General features: G+C 42.4%; 3 protein-coding genes across 4 annotated transcripts in view; 2 read left to right on the top strand and 1 right to left on the bottom strand.

The window, feature by feature from the left end:
• SENP5 (SUMO specific peptidase 5) overlaps window positions 1–9,054 on the top strand; it is a 49,789-nt gene extending 40,735 nt beyond the window's left edge. For both annotated transcript variants that reach the window (XM_039250817.1, XM_039250816.1), the window contains 4 exons: window positions 2,874–3,011; window positions 5,701–5,784; window positions 7,635–7,685; window positions 8,556–9,054. In XM_039250817.1, coding sequence (XP_039106748.1) covers window positions 2,874–3,011; window positions 5,701–5,784; window positions 7,635–7,685; window positions 8,556–8,666 — 384 coding nt within the window. In that variant the 3' untranslated portion in view covers window positions 8,667–9,054. The remainder of the gene's footprint in view (window positions 1–2,873; window positions 3,012–5,700; window positions 5,785–7,634; window positions 7,686–8,555) is intronic.
• Window positions 9,055–13,639: 4,585 nt separating this feature from the next.
• On the bottom strand, window positions 13,640–22,176 carry NCBP2 (nuclear cap binding protein subunit 2). Its single transcript, XM_039250814.1, has 4 exons — window positions 22,033–22,176; window positions 18,240–18,421; window positions 14,767–14,905; window positions 13,640–13,900 (listed from the first exon to the last, which is right to left on the bottom strand). Exons 1-4 carry the CDS (start codon window positions 22,108–22,110, stop codon window positions 13,829–13,831), a joined length of 471 nt encoding a protein of 156 aa, XP_039106745.1. The 5' UTR covers window positions 22,111–22,176; the 3' UTR covers window positions 13,640–13,828.
• A 76-nt stretch (window positions 22,177–22,252) lies between these two features.
• Window positions 22,253–23,067, top strand: NCBP2AS2 (NCBP2 antisense 2 (head to head)). Its single transcript, XM_039250815.1, has one exon. It carries the CDS (start codon window positions 22,331–22,333, stop codon window positions 22,628–22,630), a length of 300 nt encoding a protein of 99 aa, XP_039106746.1. The 5' UTR covers window positions 22,253–22,330; the 3' UTR covers window positions 22,631–23,067.
• The last annotated feature ends 2,242 nt before the right edge of the window (window positions 23,068–25,309 follow it).

The raw sequence follows: 25,309 nt of genomic DNA, 5'->3' as shown, positions 1-25,309 counted from the left end.
TTTCTCTTGATCCCTTATGCTCTATCTCAAAAGCAAAACAGGAGGTGCCTGAGCAGCTGTCAGTTAAGGGATCTGACTTCCGCTTGGGTCATGATCTCATGGATCGTGAGTTCAAGCCCCATGTCTGGCTCTGTGCTGACAGCTCAGAGCTTGGGGCCTGTTTCAGATTCTGTGTCTCTTTCTCTCTCTCTGCCGCTCCCCCACTCACATTCTGTCTCTCTCAAAAAGCATTAAAAAAATTATAAAACATTAGCCCTATTTCATATTTATGAAACTGCTATAAACAGTTTTTAAAATGCTATCTTCCAATATGTTAGCAATAGAAATACAATTTATTTCTGTCAACTGACCTTGTATCCTGTGACCCTGCCAGACTCACTCATTGGTTCTAGGAACTTTTTTGTAGATTGTGAGATTCTCATAGACAGTCAGGTCTCTATGTAGTGCGTGTTTTATTTCTTCTTTCCATTCTGTATGCCATTTTTCTCTTGCCTAATTGCACTGGCTGGGACTTCTGGGAGATGGGATATCTTTGCCTTGTTCTCAGTCTTAGGAGAAAAGCTTTCAGTCTTTCACTACTGTTGAGGATGTCAGTTGTAGGGTTTTTTTGTAGATACTCTAATAGGTTAGAGAAGTTTTTGCTGCTCCTATTCCTAGTTAGCTTGACAGTTTTTAATCATAAATGGATGTTGAATTTTATCAAATACTTCTGCATCTAAGGAGATGATCCTATGGTTTCTCATCTTTATTCCTTAAAGGGGACCCAGATGGAAGGAAGGAACAGCATCTAACTTGAGACATAACATCTCAGGAACACATGATGGCTCTTGAAGCTTCAGCTTGGTCAGGACATAAATTCACTTCTACTTAGAGAGCACTGGTTAAAGCAAATCACATGACGGGACTACATGACATCAGGCAGTTCTATATAATCCTTTTATAGGGAGGGCAGTAAATAATTGGAATCAATAATAAAACAGTCTGCCACATATATCATTCTTAATTATATGTATAAAGTTATGTGTGAGAATGTATTAAAAAGAAAATCTGGAAAGATAAACACTGAAGTATACTTTTTATCTATGTTTTCTAATTTTTATTTAAAAATTGTTTTCATAGGGGCATCCAGGTGGCTCAGTCGGTTGAGTGTCCAATACTTGATTTTGGCTTGCATTGTGATCCCACAGTTGTGAGACTGAGCCCTGTGTTGGGCTCTGCTTAAGATTCTCTTTCTCCCTCTGCCCCTTCCCCTGGTCTCTCTCTCAAATAAACTAAAAAAACAAAATTGTTTTTATAATTAAGAAAAAGCGTGTGTTTTTTTTTATGTTCCTTTTTTTGAGAGAGTGTGAGCAGGGGATGGACCAGAGAGAGAGAGAGAGAGGGAAGCATAAAATCCGAAGCAGGCTCTGAGCTGTCAGCACAGAGCCCTACATAGGGCTCAAACTCATGAACCATGAGGTCATGACCTTGAGTCAAAGTCAGACACTTAATTGAGTGAGCTGCCAGGTGCCCCAGAAAAAGTTTCCTTTTAAGAAGAATTTAAATTTGGTCTCATTTAATACTGTCTTTTAGATGTGATTCCTTCTTTTAGATACTCAGTTTGTGCACTGGAAAGGACCAGCTGTCTCAGGTTTCCTTCTGTTCACCTTACCTGTCAGGTTTATGGATGCAGAAAATGGAAAAGTAGAAGTGCTAAACTGTTTCGCTTCAAGATCATGTTGACTAGTAGAAGATTTCATCTAGAGCAGGACATTATCTGAGTATCAGAAAGCAAAGAAGTCTTCAGAAATTGCTTCTTAAGAATCTGATGAATAGCCTTGTGATTGTTTTAACCCAAGGAATCACTAAAAACTCAAAAAAAAATCACTCTTTCATAGATGTTTATTGAGCACCTACTACTTTATCATCCATTCCACAACTGGGATTTTGAGTGGAATAATAAATATTCCTAGATTGTAAAGGATATGTAAAGAATTATCAAGGATATTTTTCTCAATTGTGACATCTGGGAAACCTGATATGTAATATGTAATATGTAATATGTGAAAGCAGTTTTTTAATGCATCTTACATGTATTATCACTCTCAGTAATTTCCCAAGGTAAGGGCTGTTGTTATCTGTAGTTTACAGTTGAAGAAATCAAGTCACAAACAAGCTATGAAAATGACCAAAGTAATCTGGTCAGTAAGTGGAAGAAGTGCACTTTGAACTTCACCAGACTTACTTCAGAGCCCATAATCTTTTTTTTAAATGTTTTTTTTTTTTTTTTTTTTTAATTTCTAGGAGAGAGAGACAGCGTGAGCAGGGGAGGGTCAGAGAGAGAGGGAGTCACAGACTGAAACAGGCTCCAGGCTCTGAGCTGGCAGTCAGCACAGAGCCCGACGCGGGGCTCGAACCCACAAACCGCGAGATCATGATCTAAGCGAAAGTCGGACGCTTAACCGACTAAGCCACCCAGGCGCCCCCAGAGCCCATAATCTTAACTAGGACACTGAATTTATAAAAAGAAGGCTTATAATGCCTGTGCTGTTTTATAAAACCATGATTCCTTCCTAAATAAGAATTGAGTCAGGTTAAATATGTATACAAGAAAATTAAGCATAAGAGGCTAAGTCATATTAAGCATTTGAAAAGCACAAGTATAGCAGGTTTAAATGTGAAATGGTGCTTTCTGGATCTTCAGTTTTCTTATTGTGTATTATAGTTTAGTAGTTACAAGCATGGGCTTTAGACTCAGACCTAGGTTCAGATTTTGGCTTCACCACTTCCTGCTTCTGTGACCTCAAGCAGGTCAAAGGTCAGTAAATGGAAGCTGCTGCTACTGTTTGGATAGCCTGTGGTGATGGCTGCATTTCTTTTTCTTTTTTGATCAGGTGGATTTGTTTAAAAAGAGTCTGCTGTTGATTCCTATTCACCTGGAAGTCCACTGGTCTCTCATTACCGTGACACTCTCTAATCGAATTATTTCATTTTATGATTCCCAAGGCATTCATTTTAAGTTTTGTGTAGAGGTAAGTTAATATACTGCCTATATTTTTTCATTTATCTTGTGATCAAATAGTATTTCAGAACAGCAGAACTAGGTTATCATAGAGTATCAGTTTCTGATAACCCTCTAAAATGTTGGCAGAGAAAAAGAACTACAAGAGGAATCCCAGGTGGGGAGAGGTAGCTGTCTGTGATACGGATCCTGCTCTGAGACATATGCCCTGTTTGGATTTGGTCACATATCTTCTTGCCTTCCTATAGAGCTGCATTTTGACTGGATACAAATCATTTTCCTTGGGTTTTCTTATAGCTAAAATTGGCTTGTTTCTTCAAAATAACTTTTGTAGAGTGAATTATAATCAAGAGAATCAGCCAGCAAAATAGGAGAGCTCAACTATGACAGTTCAACAACAAGGTGGGATGCAAAGCAAGAAAAATCCATTGGTTTCCTGTTTCCTGATTTTCTTTCACTAGCAAGGATTGGTTAAAAAATTTAATTGAAAAAAAGATTCCATTTTCAAAATCAATAAGGATGTAAACTGGCCAGGACTATGTACTCCAGCAAAAATAGTGGAAGTTCTTTATGATGAGAGCTCTATATTTAAAGGAAATCTGAGCAGAAGGAAAGATAGGTAGATTCAGTATTGGAAAGAGATCAGTTCTCTAATAATATATACCAGTTTGTCCTAATCAATTTCCCAAGAGGATTTTGAATGAAAACTGATAAGCTCATCCTAGAATTCATACTGTAAAATTTATGGCATGAGCAGTGAAGGAAGGACTACTAGAGATCAAACCGTATCACAGAGTTTAATAATTAAAACTTAAGAATAGACTAGTAGATTGGTGGTACAGTACAGAGAATCTAGGAATAAGTGCTGTATACAAGGGAACCTGGTTTATGATAAAGTTGGGAAAAGACAGGCTATTCAGTATATGCCACTGTGAAAAGTAGCTGTCTGTTTGGATCCCAATACAGATCCTTCATACTATTTATAAAAACAAATTCCACACAAAATAATTACCTCCATATAAAATGCAAAACAATAAAAGTTAGAATATAGAAAATGTTATGTTCTTGGATTCGGGAAGGGTTTCTTACACAGAACCATAAAAGCAAAAAACATAAAGGAACAGATTGATAAAATGGATCCTACCATAATCTAAAACTTCTACAGGTCATAGAGTTCAAAGAGAAGTGAGAGACCTGGAGAAAAATACTTGTGACATATAATAATCACTACCCAGAATATATAAAGAACTACAAATGAATAAAAGGATTGAAGAGAAATGGGTAAAGGCTATTAAGTAATTTTTAGGAAAAATGTAAATAGCCTTGAAACATGTGGAGAGATGCTTAATCTTCTCAAAAATACAGGAAATGCAAATTAAAACTACGTCAGGGCTTCATTTTTTGCCCATTAGGTGAGTTTGGTGGTATTCAAATATTCATTGGGTGTAAGGAAACCAGCTTTTATATTTTCTGGTGGACTATGAATTAATATAGCTAGCCACTTAGGGGAGTTGAAATTCTGATCAGTTCTAAGTGCCTTATAAATTTATAAAAGATGTTTGTGTATCCTAGGGCTGCCTGGCTGGCTCAGTCCCTGGAGCACACACTCTCTATCTCAGGGTCGTGTGAGTTCAAGCCCCATTTTGGGCATGAAGCCTACTTAAAAGAAAAAAATATAGCCTATTGACTACCAGTTCCATTTCTTAGTATATAAAAATGCTTGCATGTGTTATGTGCACAGTGATAGGGCACACACCAGGATGTTCACTGCAGCATTACTGACAGTAAAAAAAACAAAACAAAAAAACCCCCTAAATTTAGCTTTACCAACAGTAGAGCTAAATACACTATAGTACATTCATATTATTAAACTGGCCATCGCAGTTAAGAAGAATATAGATCTCTGTCCTAACATGGAAAGATCTCCAAGACCTATTGGGTTTTAAATAGCCAATTGCAGATTGATTCAGTGTGTGTTTATGGGAAGAAAATACATATACGCAGTTGTGTGTGTGTGTATATAGATCCATGTACACACACACACTATGCTCCACCTTTGGTGTAGTTGGTTTAATTCCTGTTACCTCTGACGTCACCTTTAGAAGTGATGCACAGAGGTAGAGGGCATAAGGGAAAATTTGAAACTCTGATAGGCTTCATCTTGGTAGAGGTTTCAGCAGTGGACTTGACTGTACTTAGTATCCAGAATAGGTTTCAGGAGGACTTTCTAGAAACTGCAAGATATCTTTACCTGCAGCCCTCAAAATACAGAGTATATCTAAGGCTGGAATGTTTTTCATTTAGTTTCAATTACTGACTTCTGCCATGGATCCCTTCTTTGTATTGAGCACTGGCAGTAATCAAATTTTTTTGGTCCTCCCAATGTTTACTTAAATGTCAAATTCAGCAAGTTGGCTTACTGCTGGAAAAGGCTGACCATCTTAAAAAAACTTCTAAAACATTTATTGGTGTCCACAGCCTAAATGCACATTCTGCATACCTGAGTGTAGAAGGCCTGAGTCCTTAACACTATGAAATGAAAGGTCAGAAATAAAGTCCCACCTTTAAACTATCGAGTGCAGACTTTGCTCAGCGGTGAGGCCACAGCCGCCTCCTTTGCTTCTCTCTGCTGTGAGCAGGTTCCATTTTTCACCAACTGATGGAACACAGCATCTGTGTTGTGGTTTCTTTTTAACCAGAATATAAGAAAGTATTTGCTGACTGAAGCCAGAGAAAAAAATAGACCTGAATTTCTTCAGGGTTGGCAGACTGCTGTTACAAAGGTAAGTATGTGATAAAAATGAAAACCCAGGGCATGTCAAGGGGATGGAATTATCCTTAGGGGTGGGTGTCTTTAAAAGCATCTGAAGACTGGTGGTGGAGATACCAGTAAGAGTCTGGAGGCTGCAGGGAGGCAGCTTAGAATAAACCTGTTTAGTACTGATCATCTAGCCAATTAGTTTCCCAGTGCTTCTGGAGAAAAATTTAGTCATTTCATCCATAGGGCAGCTATGATGATATGGTTGCTATATTGGAAAAAAGGGGTAAAAAATATATGTAACTTTTTGCTTTTGATGGCACCTGCCTCTTATTTCCAGATGACCCACATAGACCCAGAGAAATGCTGAAGTGACTATTTGGATCCACTAAGGGGAACAAGTGCACTGGGCTTCTTACCAGGCATCTGGGGAAGACAGTGGCTTGAGTGTTTCAGTATGAAAGCAGCACTATGTTTGCCCTGTGTGCACTCATGCCATCTGTGGGGCAGATTGCCCAGGCAGGTCTTCTCATCAGTGTCACAAATACCAGCATCTTTTTATGGTCACTGCTTTATTGTTTTCAGAGTGTTTTTGCATGTATGATCCTTACAGCCTGTGAGGTAGGCAGGTCGCTTAGGGACAGACATCATTTTTATTCTGTAGATGAGAAAACTGAAGCCTAGATGTGACCTTCCCCTGAGGCTATCAAAACTACTGATAGAGTTGGGGTCCTTAAACTCAGGTCTGTGTAGATCACTAACAATCTTAAAGAGGCAGAGTCTTGGGGTACCTGGGTGGCTCAGACATTTAAGGGTCCGACGCTTGGTTTTAGCTCAGGTCATGACCTCACGGTTTCGTGAGTTCAAGTCCCACATCGGGCTCAGAGCTGGGAGCCTGCTTGAGATGCTCTTTCTCCCTTTCTCTCTGCCCTTCCCCCACTTGCGTGCTCTCTCAAAAAAAAAAAAGTAGAGTCTTAAAACAAAGCAAACCCAGGGAACCAGATTTATTTGTTCATCCTTTAACTACCACATGCTAAGGTTTAAACTTAGGCTTATGTTTTATTTTAATAATCTAGTCTTTTAGTTGAAACTGGAATTGAACTTGTAAATTTTGAAAATTACCCAACTAACTAGAATATCTGAATGTTCTAGAACCCAACTAGGTATTCTGAATTTAGTCAAGATCCTTCTCATTCCCCCTTTAGGAAATCAAAGCTTTGGGAAACATACTTTTTTTTTTTTTAAGTTTTTTTAAATATTTATTTTTTAAGAGAGAGTGCAAGAAGGGGAGAAGCAAAGAAGGGGGGACAGAGGCTCCGAAGTGGGCTCCGCACTGACAGCAGAGAGCCTGATGCCCGACTCAAACTCCCGAACCATGGGATCATCACCTGAGCCAAAGTCAGGCATTTAATTGACTGATCCACCCAGGCACCCCAACATACTGCTTCTCTTTATCATTTCTTTCAGAGTAAGAGTTACGTAACAGGAGATGAAACGTGAAGACTACTAAGGATTTTTAGTACATATTGAAGAGTCTAGGCATATGCTTTCTGATCCACAATTCCATTTTGATACCATTGTCAGTAACTTGATAGCAAAACTAGTTATCCAAATCAAGTTTTAAATAGGGTTTTGATTTCCTATTTCTCCTATTTAGGCAAAAGGTTTATAAATTACATTTGCTTGCTAACTCTTTTGATGCCTCTGTAAAATCACACACTTTAAATACCGGAGGTATATACTAGTAGTACACCAGCTGTCCCGGACAGAGACAGGTTTCTTGTCTGTTACTTATTTTTCCATAAAAACAAATAATTTCTTCTCTGAAGATGAGTACTAGGTCTTATTTTAATGATCGTTTTGTTTTCTCTTTAGTGTATTCCACAACAGAAGAATGACAGTGACTGTGGAGTCTTTGTGCTCCAGGTAAAGAAATCTGTTTCTCTAGAATTTGGAGTGTGGGAATTAAACTTGTTGGGTTAGAGAGGAGATGGGAGCCCCTGTTGTTACGTACCTGGCATTAGGCATAGGTACCCAAATATTTCCTCCTCCTCTGTTGTTGGGGAGCTATAGTTTCTGCATTTTCAGATGTTATCATTAGAAGAATCACCTTCTAGGAGCCAGGGATGAACAACTGGTATACATGTCTTATGAGAGGTTAGTAAGGCACACTGGACACTCGCCTGAATCTGTCTGCATCATAGACCCTTGGCATTTGCAGAATTAACTATGTTTTTGTTTTTGTTTTTTTAAAACCTGTGGCAGGTGGTCTTTAACCACAGAATAAAAACTATCATTTTAAATAAGGGCCACATTCAAAAACTGCTTTCTCATATGTTGTAGGTTCCTTTAGTGGTCTGAAAGTGTTAGTGAAAATTTTATACATTACATTTACGAAGAAACTGTGTATATAACCCATGAATTTAGAGATTTCCAAAGATCACAAAAGATGGGCTCATTCCTTTGACTCATGAATGTCTGGGATTGGTAAACAGGCTGAAGTTCTCACTTAGAAGATGACTTCAGGTCTAGTGGCAGTCAGCAGGTAACACCTTGGAAAGAATTGGAGGCTCTTCATCAATTTCTGCTTCTCACAGTGTTGTTTGGGGAGAGAGGGGAGACCCCAAGCCATACACTTACCTGGAAAGCTGACTATAATTTGGAGGCAAATGTTTCAAAACAATGTTTTTACAGCCAGTTTAAACAACTTTTTAAAAACGCTGCCTTAGGCCCTATTTTATTAGGGCTGCGTCACAGATCTACATGCCATGTAAGTGTCTCTGGGACCCTTTGCAGTACTGCAAGTGCCTCGCCTTAGAGCAGCCTTTCCAGTTTTCCCAAGAGGACATGCCCCGCGTGCGGAAGAGAATTTACAAGGAGCTGTGTGAGTGCCGGCTCATGGACTGAAAACTCAGCAGGGACTCTGGCAGGTCTGACCAAGCTGAAGCAGATGGTTTGTTACTTGAATCTCCAAACACTTATTTGAATTTTTACAGATATTTCAGATCAGTGGCATTGGGCCGCTATTGTTACCTCAAATTTGTTTTTTGCCCTATTCATTCTCTAGCTACCGTGTACTATTTTTTAATGTTCAGTTTGGTTTCATTTTTAATTTTATGGATTCCGTGTGTTTCCCCCCATATTTAATATTTATTATCCAAACGCATGCGTATAGACAGAGCATGCAGTGCAGAGTATTAAAAAAAAAAAAAAAAAAAAAAAGCCTAGTAGATTTGGTGCAGCTTTTGAAACTTAGTTAGACGTGAACTGAATACAGGTTTAAAATTTAATCCCAGAACCTAAAAGTGCAGGATGTTTTTGATACAGCAGAACTCTGAGAAGGATCGTTGTTCCCTGGGGTGTAAAGGGTAGCTAGGAGTGGTGGTTTTGACAAAGCCAGTCCTCTTTTACCTGCTACATCTTACACGGACTTCCCTCTCCAAATGAGTCTTGCAGAGTAACTTGCATTCCTTTTGAAGGGTGAGAAGTGGCCATAACCTGACTGGTGTGTTCTATTTAACAGAGGCACACTTAATAAGAAGTGCCTAGTTTGGGAGGAGTTGATTAAAGACAACTTTGGGGGTCCAGTCATCTTAACTCGTGAGAAATTTGGATCTTGGCTTTAAGAATTACAACAAATGCCTAAATCTTAAAGGCTTTTGCTTGAACACTGAATTCTCTGGATTTGTTAAAAAATGTTAGTATCTATCAAGCCAGTAGCCAGTCACATGAGAATTCAGCCTTTCCAAGAGTAATTTATAAGTTGTCACTGCCCTTATGTTGTCTAAGATGTGTCAAATATCTTTCTATTTCCAGTGGTGGTTCAAATATAAATCTTCAGAACTAAAGACTGACCTGGGTCTTTTGCAGATGGGTGGGGAGAAGAAGAAAAGTAGTAAGACTTGCTTGCAGGGAGCACAGCAGATGTTGTTACACTTTTTTTTGCTCCTCCCTCTTTAGTGATCTCAGCAGCATGCGGGGCTCCTCAGTTGGCCTCTTGTTGACCAACCCTGAAACTCCAGCACTGGAGTCCTTTTTTCACTTCCATCAACCTCACCTCCTGGGGAAAAACAGAAGCAACCCTGTCCTAATACTTAGCTGCATTAGGATTAAAGTAATGGATCTTGCCACTTTATTCTAGCTTTTTGTGATATTTGAAAGGAAATGAGAAAAGATGCCTGTTAAACTAAAGTACCTTTTCTGAACTGGGGCAGAAAATACAACAAAGATGTAGGTAAGAATCTCAGAGCTTACACCAAATACCAAGTAAACGACAGAAGATACTTGGATTTATGCCTGGTTAGATGTGGGGTGTTGGAAAGCTAAAACGTGCAGTTAAACTTGGCCATAAGGCAAGGCTGCCAGCAGTTGAAGATAGAGTCAGAATGTTTACATGCAGGGTTCCCATCCCCTCACATTCCAAGCATCAACACCAGCGTTTACATCGTAAAGAGCCCCAGCATTCTCCACAGTCCTCTAGACTTCGCATGTAAAGCCAGGTCAGTATTTCCTACTGTGCTTCAGGTCACTAAAAGGACTGAGATCAGAGGCACTTTATGCTGCTACAGTTAGACTGGTGTCAGCATTCACAAAGATGGCAATTTAAGTGGGGAGGAAATCTTGAGGTTCTGACATAATTATGCAAACATGAGATTTTTTCCAAATGTGCACCTAAGACATTTGCCTAACCTTTGGGAGAGGGGGCAGTTATGCAAAGTGGCCAGTAACCAGGCTGTGGATTCACAATGTTTTATACTTTAGAGCTGTATCTCACCTCCTCACTGACAGAACCAAGCATGTAGAAGAGACAGAACTGTGTTCTGAATCTTAATGCCCAAAAGTGGAGTTGCCAGTTGCCTCCAGTCTGAGAAATGGTCACTTCCTTGGCGTTGAGGCAAGCAGGGGTGTGCGTAGGTAACTACAGTAAGCTGTCCAAGTCCAGCTTCCCTTTCACTTCCAGCTTCATGGGGCACCTTGAGGTGTACTGTCCAGCTTGCTTTTGCCTAAACGTCAGATGTTCTAAGTATGGCTCAAAATGTTCCTCTATTCATGAAACCTGGTTTTAGCACACATAGTTGCTTTCCCCCCTTATTCTTGTGATTAGGTGTACACCTCTGTTAGCCCAAGCCCTGTATCAGAGGGGCCTCTGTCCTGATGTTTGCAATAATTGTTCCTTGCAACAGACATTTTTAAAACATAGTCTGGGCTGCGGGTGGAAGAGACAGGCATTGTTTGGGTGCCTACAGAGTGGGCAGACCTTACGCTTTTGGGTTTGAGTGCAGGCCTTGAACAAACTAAAAGCTGCTTATGATGTGCCTTCAAGCTGCCCAGTCCATCAGCAAACTTACTAGTCTGTAGTTGTTTCCAGTGATTTGTCCTTATGTTAAATCTATAGCCACGAATGTAGATTTACTTCAACTTTTAGTTCTCTTAAGGAGAAAGGGAACCTCTTAAGGAAGGGAAAAGAAGCAGTTGCTGCCAGTAATCCCCACTTTTTGGCTCTGCATTGCATTTTCTGCTTATCACTGAGCACGAGTGACTTTGTCATCTTGGATTCAGAGTTGGAACAAAACAACAGCCCTGACTGGGACACAGCCAGCACTAGTGTAAGAGCTGCCCTTTTTTCCCCCCGCAGTTGTGTTCACTGCTTCCCCAGGTGAGAAGGGCTGATGGGAGAGCTCTGGGTGGATCAGACCCTTCCCATGAGAAAAAGCATGTTAATAGTGTGAATTGAATATACTGACTACCTGCTCTGCTTAATTATGTTAAGGAACGGAACTAATCAGCAGTTGTAAAGCACCTACTTCTATTATGTGTGAGGCTCTGCCTCCTGGCCCATAGATGATGAAGAGCTAGGGACTATACCGTCAGAGAAGTGCTAATTGTATTTGGGTGTTACAAAAACAGGCCTAGATAAGCTGTTCACTTAAATGGTACCTTTTGGTCAGAAAAAGAATTTATTTAAAGATTGTGATCATGTAAAATTACTCAAACCTTCTAGCAAAAATATTTTTTTGAAAAATAAACTAAATGCCTTTATAAATGTGTGTTCTGTTGTACTGAATAGGGAGTAGTTTTTCAGGGTGCTACTCTTGTCGTGAGAAAACTCATTTATGAACAGTCACCAGTGTAAGCTCTAAGCAGCCGACCCTTAACCAACACCATCCAACAGAATTTTTTGCAGTGACAGCAGTGTTCATATTCGCATGCATTACAACAGCTACTCCCCGCTTTTGACTCCTGGCCATCGCTAGTGGCTACCATATTAGGTAGCTGTCAAGTCAGAACAGACATGTGAATTCTGCACATACTCAAATATTCCAGAGTAAGAAAGAGTTCCAAGGTCTAACGGGCAGAGACAATGATAACTTGGTTCAACAATTCAACAAGGTTCCACTGTCTGTGGTTTTTAAGGCCTGCAGAAATCTGAGTTACGTTTTACTACAACATTATAAAATGCATGACTTCAAAACTACAGCATAAAGAAAATTTTCAAATGAAGAGTAAGTGTATGTCCTCATTACAACTAGTTCTAGCTTTTTTTTTTTTTTTTAATATTTTTTATTTATTTCTAGGAGAGAGAGAGACAGCATGAGCAGGGGAGGGTCAGAGAGAGAGGGAGTCACAGACTGAAACAGCCTCCAGGCTCTAAGCTGGCAGTCAGCACAGAGCCCGACGCGGGGCTCGAACCCATGAACTGCGAGATCATGACCTAAGCGAAAGTCGGACGCTTAACCGACTAAGCCACCCAGGTGCCCCTAGTTATAGCTCTTAATCCAAAATCAACTTGAACTTAATAAGAGAGGCTATACTTACTATGATGTGAAAGAGGTCCTTCATCTTCAGCTTTCGTAAACTGTAGTGAAGTTAGGAGCTACTACTCTATTGCTAGATGAAAAAATTTCACTTATGTCAGGAAAAACTTAGACAAACCAACTTATGCCTTACAAATGTAAAATAAATTTTGTAGACCCCTCTTCTCTAAAGAGACCATCAGCGCCCTGTCCAGGCTCTGAAACTCCGTAAGAGCAATTAGGAAAAAAACAAGACAGACTTCAATATGAGAAGTGGCCTAAACACGTTTCCTGAGGGAAGCAATTCTGATTTTTCTTGTTACATATTCTCTTGATCTTCAAGCTCTTTTAAAACCCAGTCCATTCCTAACCTTATTCTGAAAACGGATGAGTCTGAAGTAAAACACATCTTTTGAAAAATGTGTATAAAAGTAAATACTTTTCAGGTCTTCATACATAAAGCATATAAGCTGGTGGCATCAATACCCTGGGACAGTCTAAGGCTTGCTTTTACACCAGCAATTTAGGAAGTTGCCTTGACTACTCAATTTGCCTTTAGAGTTTAGAACTCAACACAGAAATAAATGTAGTTGTCAGACTTCTGTGCAACATAGCAAAGCCTCATTTATTACATTTTTATACCCTGCAAACTTAAATTTTTAAATAATTCCAGGCCCTGATGTAGACCATGATTGTACTGTCGATTTTAAAATTTTTCTCTTTGGGGTGCCTGGGTGGCTCAGTCGGTTAAGTGTCCAACTTCGGCTCAGGTCATGACCTCACAATTCTTGGGTTCGAGGCTGCATCAGGCTCTGCGCTGGCAGCTACCTCAGAGCCTGGAGCCTGCTTCAGATTCTGTATCTCCCTCTCTCTCTCTGACCCTCCCCTGCTCACACTGTTTCTCTTTCTCACAAATAAATAAAAAAACATTAAAACAAAAAAATTAAAAAAAACTTTCTCTTCTAAAGGAAGACAGGGGCTGACAGATCAACATCATAGGTTCAGTCTGTTGCCATGGAACACAAATTCCGACCTGGTAACAAAATCATTCTGGTAACCTGACACATGGCCAAGATTCTAAAACTATAGATTTAAAGGCATTCTTTTGGATTCTGTCCTTTAATAGTTTTCAAAGGAAAACCAGGAAAAGGCTTCCAGCTCAGAGAAGACCTTGATCAAAGCACAGTACAAGTGGGCAGGTTTGTAGACCTTGGGTAATGCATGGCAAATTCAAGAGGCCAAAGGAGTGCGTTTTCACGATGGGACTCTCACCACTCACTGGTTTTGGGCCAGCTTTCCATAGCCGCCTCTCCCAGCGTCATAGTCCTGCCGATACTCATCTCGTACCTTAATTGAAAAGAACACGTTACATTATAGAGAAGACTGGTGTGGCAAATAAATTCTACACCCAACATGGGGCTTGAACTCATGACCCTGAGGTCAAGAATTACATCTCTACTGAGTCAGCCATGTGCCCCTATTAATGGTTTTTTACCAAACATTATGCTCATATTCTTTCCTCAACCAGCATTTAGAAGTAGCATACTCCAAAGATAAAGTACTTAAATTGGGCTATTTTTTAAAATGAAAACTTAGACCTTATTTCAGTGCATTTTCCTTTTGTTCTAGACACTTGCAGGTGCAAAATATCTAGGCCCTGGCAGAAGTTCAATAATAATTGCTTGTGAATGAGAAAGAATGAAATCTGGCCATGTGTAGCAACATGGATGGACCTTGAGGGTGTTATGCTGAGCGAAATAAGTCAGGCAGAGAAGGACAAATATCATATGTTTGCACGTATAGGAGGATTAGGAGGAACTTGACGGAGGACCAAGGGGGAGAAGAAGGGGGGAAATGGTGAGGGAAAGGGAGAGAGGCAAACCATGAGAGACTCTTGAATGCTGACAAAAACTGAGGACTGATGGATGTGGGGGGGATGGGCATGGAGGAGGGCACCTTGGGGATGAGCACTGAGTGTTATGTGGAAACTAATTTGACAATAAACTATTTGTAAAAAAAAAAAAAAAAAATTGCTTGTGAAAATGTATATAATCTATAATTTACCAATCCTAATGGGTAGTTTTCAGATTCCTTCAAGCGAGGGTTATAGGCACAAAGTTATTTTCTATAACAGCAAACACAAACTGACAAAATCCTTATCATTAGGACTGAAATCCCAGGCCAACCCTCAGCAAGAGAACCTTCCTACATACCTGGCCCCCAGATCGCCCACGGCCATACTGCCTGCCCTCCTTAAAGCCTGCGTCCCAGTCTGTGCGAATGATCCGGTCATCCAGACGAGTTCCATTTATGTACCTCATGGCATTTTCTGCATCTGCTCTTGAATAGTATCTTAAGTGGAAGTATTAAGGAACACTATACAGTATTTCTCCAAACATTTTTAGAAATACAGGAAACCTCTAAATGAGATAAGAAAGAGTCCAAAACCGAATCCAACCAGATGGATTTCAAATGAAGACAGTAATCTGGCTTGCACAAGCCTGTTTGAGGTTGGTCCAAAAGCACTTACAGAGTCAACTATGACTTATCCATGGCTACTGACCACGATTTCCTTGAGTATCCTGTTGATAATGATTTGGTCCCAGTGTCCCCATATTTTGGTTTGTAAAGTACAGATATGTTCAGTGCAGGTTTAGATCACAAACTGCATACTTCTTATCCAAAGAAACAAAAACATCCAAATCTGAACTGAATATTCAACAACCTTAATAAAAAGAAATTACAGTGCATATGGAATTGCCATTGCATTTCATTAGAAGGAAAGACTCGGTATCACCCAGTTGTTTCCAAATCTATTTAATCAGGTCTACTAAATCTATCTTTGGGTTGATATTTACAAAAAAAAAATCTCCAGGGGTGCTTGGATGGCTCAGGCGATTAAGCATTCAACTTCTGATTTCAGCTCAGGTCAGGATTTCATGGATCGTGAGTTCAAGCCCCATGTAGGGCTCCATGCTGACAGTTGGGGAGCCTTCTTGGGATTATCCCTTTCCCTCTCTCTGCTCTTCCCCTGCTTGTGTGCATACTCTCTCAATATAAATTAACATTAAAAAAATATGTATTGGAGCGCCTGGGTGGCTCAGTCAGTTGAGCTCAGGTCATGATCTCACAGTTCATGGGTTTGAGCCCCACGTTGGGCTCTGTGCTGACAGCTCAAGAGCCTGGAGCCTGTTTCAGATTCTGTATCTCCCTCTCTCTCTGACCCTCCCCTGCTCATGCTGTCTCTCTCTCAGAAATAAGTAAAACATTAAAAAAAATTTTTTTTAATGTATTTAAAAACCTCCATAAGCAATTATGATCATTGTGGCTGGATCAGGAAGTGCTGATCTAGATTTTTCCCTCATGTCTTTTTTTTGTTTTATGTTTGAGAGAGAGAGTGAAAGGGCAAAAGTGAGCAAGCAGGGAAGGGGCAGAGAAAGGGGAAGAGAGGGAGAATCACAAGCAGGCTCTGCACTGTCAGCATAGAGCCCAACTCGGGGATCAATCTCACAAGCCACAAGATCATGGCCTTAGCGGAGACCAAGAGTCAAATGTTTAACTGAGTCACTCAGGTGCCCGTTTCCCTCTAGGTCTTTAATTACACAGGTAGGGAATCACTTGCTGCAATTCCAGTGTCCAACACCTACCCTGCTGGCACAAAATAGGCATTCAATAATTTGTTTTTGCTAAATGAATGACATGAGAAAAGGGCAAACAGAAAAACCACTGGCCGTGGCAGCCTCTCTTTTGGGTATTTGCTATTATAATTGTCAATCTCTGACATATAAGACAGATGGCAAAAGCATTCCAGTTCTCAGAGACTATAATTATTATCTATAATAATAATAGATCTTCCTTTCTCTGCTTTTTGTGTTTTCTTCGTTCTCCCTGTTCTCTTGTAAAGAGGCAAATGTAAAATCTGAGCGATCCTGCCCTGTGTGTCTGACGGGAGAACGGAAGAAGCTTGCAGAGCCCAGAAATCAGATACCAAAATCAAGTTTGGAATAGGTTAGAAAGTAGGGCTTCCAGTTCAAGATGACAAAATGGGCACATTCCTTGTTTCCTTCTCAAGACCTCACTAAAATGACAGAAAAGATACATACACCCAAAGAAAGAAGAGGCCATCAGCAAACCAGAGATTCAACAAAGGCTGATGGAAGACTGCTGATGAATGAAACAAAGTCACAGTTTGAAATATTCTTTTTTTTTTTTTTTTTTTTTATTTATTTCTAGGAGAGAGAAACAGCGTGAGCAGGGGAGGGTCAGAGAGAGAGGGAGGCACAGAATCTGAAACAGGCTCCAGGCTCTGAGCTGGCAGTCAGCACAGCCCGACGCGGGGCTCGAACCCACGAACCGCAAGATCATGACCTAAGCGAAAGTCGGAAAGTCGGACGCTTAACCGACTAAGCCACCCAGGCGCCCCCACAGTTTGAAATATTCTTGAAGAAGCTGAAAGGAGACAGCAAACACATGAGGCTCTTAAAGGTATGAGACAGCAAAGTCTGTATGTCGAAAGAAGACCTGGTAGTGGGAAGGAATTTAATCCCAGGCAAATAAAAACAGAGTGACAGAATTCTGAACAAATTGGAGGAACGAGGGCTAGGGCAGTGTCTCTGATGTTATTAAGGCAAAATAAAATCCCTTTTCATCCTGGCATTTGGGAAACCCACATATCCCAAAGGCAAGGCCGAAACTTGAGAGAGAAGATCTGCTGGAGTCTACAGAGTTAGCCTTAGCCTTTCCCTAATTATGATCAGAAACAAACCAGGGAGCACCAGACATTTAAGGAAAGTTTTAAAGCATAAATGCAACCTGCCAAAAAAAAAAGGTAATTTGGGGCACAAAAAAAGTTTTTTAAAACGTTATTAGATCAAATCTGGGCAAGGTCTCAGAATATAAACCAAAATGACCAAAAAAGAAATTATTGGAGGGAAAAGCCCCCCCAAATGATAAATCCAGGAGGTCCAACATTTACACAATTTCCAGGGAGAGAAATAATCACAAGTAAATTGTTTGGTTCTGACCTATAAAATCAAGTTCTATGTACCTACATAATGAAATTATACAGCAATTTAAAAAAGAGGTAGACCTACATATGCTAACATAAAACAATCTCTAATTGGGGGGGGGGGGAAGATAGTGCATGCAGTATGCTACCACACATCCACAGGATCACTTCTAGAAAGATACCCAAGAGACTGGGTCTCTGGGTTTAGAATGCTACAGAGATTTTATTTTCACTCTACCCTTTGAACTTTTGGTCAGCTTCCTGCCCCCTCTAAGTAGTCTTCACGCCCAGCCTGGGCATGTAGCCCAACATGGGGTTTGAACTCCTATCCTGAGCTTAAGACCGAACTGAGATCAAGAGTTGGACACAAACAACTGAGCCACCAAGGAGCCCCCTTTGGACTTTTGTAAATATCGCGGGCATGTACTTTCAAAAGATTGTTTCTTAAAGAATCAGTTATAAACAAAGCATGGATTTCAGAACAGAATGCAAATGTTATCAGCTTTCACAATGCAACATATAGACACTGGACAGAAAGTTGAGGTAGATGAAGGAAGGGGGAGAGGTTAAGTATAGGATGCTAATTAGTGGATGGCCTCACTCAGTTTTTCAACAGGTGACTAGCCACTCTAGGCCTGCCCTCATCCAAGAGCTTTGTCAGACACACAAGAAGGATACTCCACAAAGCAAAACCCACATGCTGTTTTCTTCATCTTATCCAGGCCCATGATGATTTTCTTTATGTCGCCACTTTTGCTGAAAAGTTCATAGATTTGTTCTTCAGTTGTGTAAAAGGAAAGATTTCCAACATACAACGTACAGCTCTTCTTCAGTAATTTTTCCTGTTCTTCATTGTCACCCTGGAATTTCAAATAGAGAAAAAATTAAGCAACACAATCCAAGAAGAGTCCTGCTTAAATAGTATTCTAAGTATGGCAGTTAGTTCTGATTTGGGAACTTCTCTCTCATCATCCCAGTCTACCACAAATCCCTTGCCCAAAAAAGAAAAAGGGAGGGAGAGAGAGCAAGCGAGCGAGCGTGTGCGCAAGGGAGAGAGGGAGAGAAAGAGGTGTGTTCACATTCTAGGAGACACATCTGCAAGTCCAGACTGCTTTTAGGAGACAGCCACAACTTGAGAGTCATGCAGCACGTCACTCTCCTTCTGTACCACGCCGCCACACAAATGGCCTGCCTCTTCCCTGCACTCCATAGCCTCAACACTGGGTCCTTTCCTCACTGCTCAAATTTAATATACTAGAAAAGCCTTTTTTTATGGTGAAAAATAAAATGGATTTTCAGAGATAGGGTATCCCTTATAAAATGCTTGAAACTGCTTACATGGTGTACATGTTCATATATTTTTCTGAATTTCAGAGAAAATCTAATAATCACTAAAAACCAGAGCTTATGTTCTTGACAGCCTTCCTAATTTGGAAGACAGGATGAAGCCGGAGACAGAAATATAAGTGGCCTTCAGTCAACACACATGACAATACTTGGGGCTCATCACTGGCTATACCTAGTTAGTATTTTACAGCCTGCACAGAAACCAACTGGCCGTCTTGGCTCTTCTCTCCTAGCCTCCACACTGGGCAGGACAGATGCTGACTAAATACAAGACCTACCCACTGACCTCAGGCTCTCAGGTGAAGGCTCTAATATCAACCATACAGTGGTATTCTAATTTAGAAAGTAGCTGAGAAGATCCACACTCAGGCCCCCAGAGCACTGCTGAGAAGATCCACACTCAGGCCCCCAGAGCACTTTCCCAAGAGGCCTCCCTTCACCTACTACTCCATATTTTATAGTGATCCAGTTCCTTCACTGTGAGAATAAGACTTTGCATTGCTGGTCTCTGAATGCTTTGTAGCACAGTGCTCAGACTGACAGGTCTTGTGTAATCACGTTCAGTGGTAGAACAGAAGAGAAACCATCTAAACTCACATCAAAAGGAAAATGATGAAATAAATTGTGGTACATCAAAACCCTGCAGCACCAAGAAAGAAGCAGAACCACATGCAGTGATAGGGAACATCTCTGAGGTAGCACAGTGAGAAAAGATACAGAACAATGTGAATGGTATGCTCCAAATTATTATTTTTACTGTTTATTTTTGAGTGTGTGTGTGTGCATGAGTGGGGGAGGGCCAGAGAGAGAGGGAGACAGAGGATCCCAAGCTCTGCACTGACAGCAGGGGCTGTTTTTATGGGTTGGAGTTTTATGCGGGGCTCCAACCCATAAAACCGAGATTACGACCTGAGCTGAAGTTGGATGCTGAACTGACTGAGTCCCCCCCGAGCCTGGAACCTGCTTCGGATTCTGGGTCTCTCTCTCTCTCTCTCTCTCTGCCCCTCCCCTGCTCATGCTCTGTCTCAATAAATAAATAAATATAAAAAATTTATTTATTTAGAGCACGCGAAAGTGGGGTAAGAGCAGCAAGAGAGGGAGAATCTCAAGCAGGCTGAAGAGCCACAAAGCAAGGCTTGAACCCATGAACTGTGAGATCATGACCTGAGCTGGAATTAAGAGTCAGATGTTCAACTGACTGAGCAACCCAGGTGCCCTGAGTTTTCAGAGCTTTGGAGTGAGACATTAGATAAAGTAGATTCACCTTATATCACTGCTGTTACTTATTAAAATTACCAGGAAGCCTTTTCTTTTGTTCTATTTTCTCACACATGCAAGTAATCCAAACAAATAGCCTATTCTAAACAAACAAGCTGCAGCTTAAGACAACTGTGGTGTAAGTACTTACCTAAGGAATATTCATGTGGGCTCCATTCAGAGAACACCAGAAATTCCTCATGATAGTATCTTACTACTATCTAAATAAAGCTACAGGCCTTAGACTGCACGGATGAATAACAGAAAAAGCTGAAACCTTTCAAAGTTATAATCTCATAGGATGCCTGAAATTCAAGATGGTTATGATGTGGGGAACTTTCTAAAGTAATGAGAACTGTAAAAGTGATAGAAGTGAAAAATCTTGCTTGGTATACAGTAACCATTTAAGACGGCTGGCTTAGGGAATGAACTTAAGATCGTCCTCAATTTGCCTCAAAATCTCCTTTCCCTATCCTACTAACAGATTTTATGCATTCTCCATGCTCACCCTCCTCTGTTTTATTCATTTTTGAGAGGGAGACAGAGCACAAGTGGGGGGAGGAGGTGGAGAGAGGGAGGGAGGGAGAGAGAGGGAGGGAGGAGGGAGGCAGGGTGGGGGAGAGAGCGGGGGAGAGAGAGAGAATGAATCTGAAAGTTTCCAGGTTCTGAGCAGTCAGCATACAGCCCGACATAGGGCAAAGTTGGAGGCTTAACTGCCTGAACCACGCAGGTGCCCCTGCCCACACTCTAAGCAAGTCCCTCCTTTCCTGTCACAAGTGTTCTCCCTTTTCTGAATCCCCACAGCATTCCTTTTCCCCTCACCAATTCTGCTCTAGATTAGGATTACCTGCCATCATTTACAATCCCTATTGGGAGATTATAAACTCTTAGGGTGCGGAGACGATATTTCGTCTCCCTCTAGGACTTAGCAGAAGGTTTCAGCAAAGGCACTCAATAAAAGTTTATGAAGTAATAAGTGGTCGATGAGTGTTGCTCCACCTCGTCAATGCCTTTGCGGATATTGAACAGCCCACCTTGAATATTTGCAGCCTTTCCTTTTTCCACAAACTAAAATCTCCCTCTTCTGAAACCCAGCAGTTCTTTGATCTTGACACCTAGAAACTTAAAGTGCCTAACTTGGCTGGTCCACCTTCCCACTCCGAGGACTCCTTATGGCTGGAGAGAAGACTGAACTTTGTGTCTCGCCAACCCACTGCACAGAACGTTGCAGGACCAATCTACTATACCAAGGAAGGAAAGGGCTCCAACGACAAGAGCTCATCTAATTTAAAATAAAAAAGTAAAGGGGACACCTGGGTGGCTCAGTCAGTTGAGTTTCCCACTCTTGATTTTCGCTGAGGTCATGATCCCAGGGTCACGGGGTGGAGCCCCGCATTGGGCTCCCCGCTAAGCAGGGAGACAGCCTGGGATTCTCTCCCTTCTTCTCCCCCTCCGCAACTCTTCCCCGCTTCTGCTCCCTCTCTAAAATAAATATAAAAATAAAAAGTCCCAGTACCTAGGTCAAGAAGGCGCCCCTCCATACTCCAGGTGTCAAAAGGACACCCTTTGCCCCTCATATCTCAAAATCATCTTCCCAAGGCACTGGCCTGTGAAAACGCAAGCCACTATTACCACTGCCGCTCTGCAGGGAGCAACTGCAAGGGAATGGAAAATAAGCCTCAAATTCTCTATGAGACAAGGACATTCAGTGGTACCCAAATGCCCTTTCAGCATCCGTTCCCCAGGAGGCACCGGGCCTCTCTTCGCGTTTCGAGAAACGAAAGAATGGAAAACGACACAATGAGACAAAAGTAAGCCGATTCTCAGCGTTCTGGCCCTGGGCCTCCGTTTTCGCGGCCTCCCTCACCCGGAAGTGCTGGTCCCGGTACTGGCTCAGCTCCACGTAGGAATCGCTGCGCAGCGCCTTCAGAAGGCCCCCGGACATTGTGCGGAGAGTTGGACGAAAACGCCGCCAGTCTGGGGTCAACGCGGCGGTGGTGGAAGCGGAAACGCGCAGAAGCGGCCGTAGAAGGTGGGTCTCCCGTGGGCCAATCCCAGCGCGGCTGTGTCGTCACTGGGCGGCGCGGGCGCAGACATGGTCCGTTTTGGGGCGTCGCCGGTCGGAAGCAAGAGCGGCGGGCTCTGAGTTCCGGGTTGCTCCAAGGATGGTTCTTCGGCGCCTCTTGGCCGCGCTGCTGCATGGCCCGCAGCTGGTGGAGCGTCTGTCGGAGTCTAAGCCCATCCGGCGTGCGGCGCAGCTCACGGCCTTCGCACTGCTGCAAGCCCAGCTTCGCGGCCAGGACGCGGCCCGGCGCCTGCGAGCCCTCGCGGCTGGGCCCGCGGGCTCCCTAGGTCGCCGCGCTGCCCGCTTCAGAGACACCTTCACTCAGGAGCTGCGGCGCGGCCTCCGGGACCGCCCGGGGTCACCACCGGGTAACCAGAGGGGCACAGGCGCGAACCCCTAAATCCAGGCTGGGTCCGTCAAGGTCACCGGCTTTCCTTTCTGGGCTCGACACAGGCCTCGGCGGTAAGGAGTCACCGTGGGCACTGTGCACCGCTTCGGATTCTGACAGACTGTGGGCCTTCAGGAGTTCCACTCATCAGAGAGCCCAGGCCAAACCGACATCCCCGGTGAAGCCCTGTGGTCGGACTGGACAGTGTGAAGAAAGCCCCCGAAGCCTGACAGAAATTGATAGGCTGGGCCCTGAGGCACCGTGTACAGAGAGCCATGAGCCAAACCACAGCCGAAAGAGTCTGCCCTCTGCGAATGGGACTAAAACTCGTGTTAGATGCTGCTGCCTCTGCATTGATAGAGCAGCGCGCTACTTCCAGGGGAGAGCGTGGATGGAAGGACAGTCCTGCAGCTGCCCAAATCCTCTGATTAAATGTGTGAGCTGAGTAATGGATGTGAGTGTGGTACTTCTGCAAGATGGGCTAGGGTTCCTGGGGTCTGTAGGTCCATGGTAATTCTAGTTAACGCATTTTGAGTGCTTATTCTGTGCTGGCACTTAATAATTGCACTCCGTGTGGATCATCTCGCTTACCCTTTACAACCACTTTGGTAGGGGGACGTGTACGTTACATCCTTACAGAGTGGGATGTGAATATATGAGTTTGATTCCAGGGCCTAAGTCTTTAACTACAAATCTCTGCATCATTTATCCTGACATTCAATGCCTGCCTTCACCCCAGGACCTCCCTACCCCCACTCCCTCCACCCTCCGGACCAAAAGTTACCACTAGGCGTTAGGACTACTGCCTACCATGGAACGAGCTACCTGGATTTCTAGTCCTAATTTTAGAGGGTTTGGGATACAGTCAAGACTATAGTCCAGCTAATGGACCCATGGTTAGGAAATCCATGGTATACAGAAATGCCTTGTCATTTGAGGCTTTTGACTTTCTGATTGCCTCTAATTAGGCTCCACAGTAAATCGTGCAATCTAGGAAGTCTGAAGCCACAGGAGATGCTTTTAGGCTGGTGATCAACGAGAATTTATATTCTGGTCTTTCTTATAGTCACAGAGAGGGAGCTGTATAGGGCCAGAGACCTCCCACGGGGATGGAGAAGCTAAAGTAGCTTTCCTAACGTTCACACTTCTGATTTGATATCCCATCAGAGGTGCTGCTATTTAATCCTGAGGCCAGAAGTTCCACTGTTCTGATGACCAAAGTCTGATTTGGCATCCTACTCTCTTGTCCTATCAAAAGACAAATCCTTCTTCCAGATCACAGACAACTCTGGATTCTCCTTTGAGGTTGTCAGTGCCTGAGGACCTTGTTCCTTCTACTGCCTTTCTGCCTCATTGGTCTCAATCTCACTCATTCGTCTCTGGATCTCAGAGCGGCGGAATATTAGCAGTCCCCAGCTACCTACTCTCAGCACAGGTCAGCACACTGGTAGATCTTTTTCCAGACTGGCAGGGACAAAAAGGAAGCAGTGCAGGAAGCCATGAAGCTACTAGACAAACTGGCCATTTTTGTAAAAAAGGATTAAGAAAAAAAAAAAAAAAAGCAAGAGAAGGGAATAGTTGTTTATTTCTCATGGAAGAAGTGTATAAGAAGCAAGTTCCATCCATTTTTGTAGTGGGAGTCTGAGCAGAGATAGAAAACAGTCCTTTCTGCTCTGGCAACAGGTGATTTGGATGCCTCCCCGCTTCAATGGAGAAGCCTCCAGTGATTGTAGTCACTGGCTTGCCATGCCTCCAGTTACCCTTTGACTAAACAAACAGACCAAATTCTTCCCACCATTGCCAGTGGCAACAATCTCCCAGCATGCCTTTCAAGCTCTTCCAAGTTCTGCCAGAAAATGAAGCAGGGAAACACTCATCCTGCTGTCCTGTAGGGCAATTCTAAGTCACCCTTGATGCCACATAGACCTAACTACGAGTCCTTTTTTTAAAGTGTTTTTTTTTAAGTTTATTTTGAGAGAGACAGGGACAGCATGAGTGGGGGAGGAGCAAAGAAAGAGAGAATCCCAAGCAGGCTCTGCACTGTCAGCATAGAGCCCGATGTGGGACTCAAACTCATGAACCCATGAGATCATGATCTGAGTGGAAACTGAGTCAGACGCTTAACTGACTGAGCCACCCAGATGCCCCTAGATACCAGCATTTTATGGACAGATTTATTAGAGGACAGACCATTAACTATGTGGACCGCTAGGCCAGCAGTTCCTCTAGGGAATTCTGAGACTGTGGACCCAACTCGGGGAGGGAAGAGGCAGAAGTCCCAAGATGTCTGAAGGAGTTTGGAACACTAGAGTCTGGAGTGTCTCCAAGGTGGCACTAGGGCAGAAAAGTCATTTTGGGCTGCAAAATAAGGAAATAAGTGCTTATTGTGTGCCAGAGTTGATGTTAGGCACTAAGGATAGGAAGACAAATCAGAGGTTCATAGAAACCTAAACCACAATGGTGGATAGATACTGTAGACTTTAAATCAATGGATACTATAGAATTGAAAGGAGGGAAATGCCTCAGTAGTTTGCTAGAGCCAACTTACATTGGCTCCTGAGAGCACGTCTTTGGCATCTCCTCCCAACTTGGAGTTCAGTAACATCATGTTGGTCATTTGAAATCAGCCAGTGTGGGAGTATTTATACCACAGAAATTGGCAAATACTACAAATTGGGGCTTTTTTGCCCC

This window comes from Hyaena hyaena, unplaced genomic scaffold (genome assembly GCF_003009895.1).
Source record: "Hyaena hyaena isolate Hyena2069 unplaced genomic scaffold, ASM300989v1 scaffold_382, whole genome shotgun sequence".
Taxonomy (NCBI): Eukaryota; Metazoa; Chordata; class Mammalia; order Carnivora; family Hyaenidae; genus Hyaena; species Hyaena hyaena.
The sequence above is the reverse complement of the archived record's forward strand: the minus strand, read 5'-3'. Positions and strand labels throughout refer to the sequence as shown.

Coding starts and splice junctions, on each gene's coding strand:
- NCBP2 (XM_039250814.1), bottom strand. CDS start 22,110: ATGTCCGGGGGCCTTCTGAAGGCGCTGCGCAGCGATTCCTACGTGGAG. Junction 14,906..18,239: donor TGTGGGTTTTGCTTTGTGGA/GTATCCTTCTTG, acceptor CTTCCACTTAAG/ATACTATTCAAGAGCAGATG. Junction 13,901..14,766: donor GTGGGCGATCTGGGGGCCAG/GTATGTAGGAAG, acceptor TTTTCAATTAAG/GTACGAGATGAGTATCGGCA.
- NCBP2AS2 (XM_039250815.1), top strand. CDS start 22,331: ATGGTTCTTCGGCGCCTCTTGGCCGCGCTGCTGCATGGCCCGCAGCTG.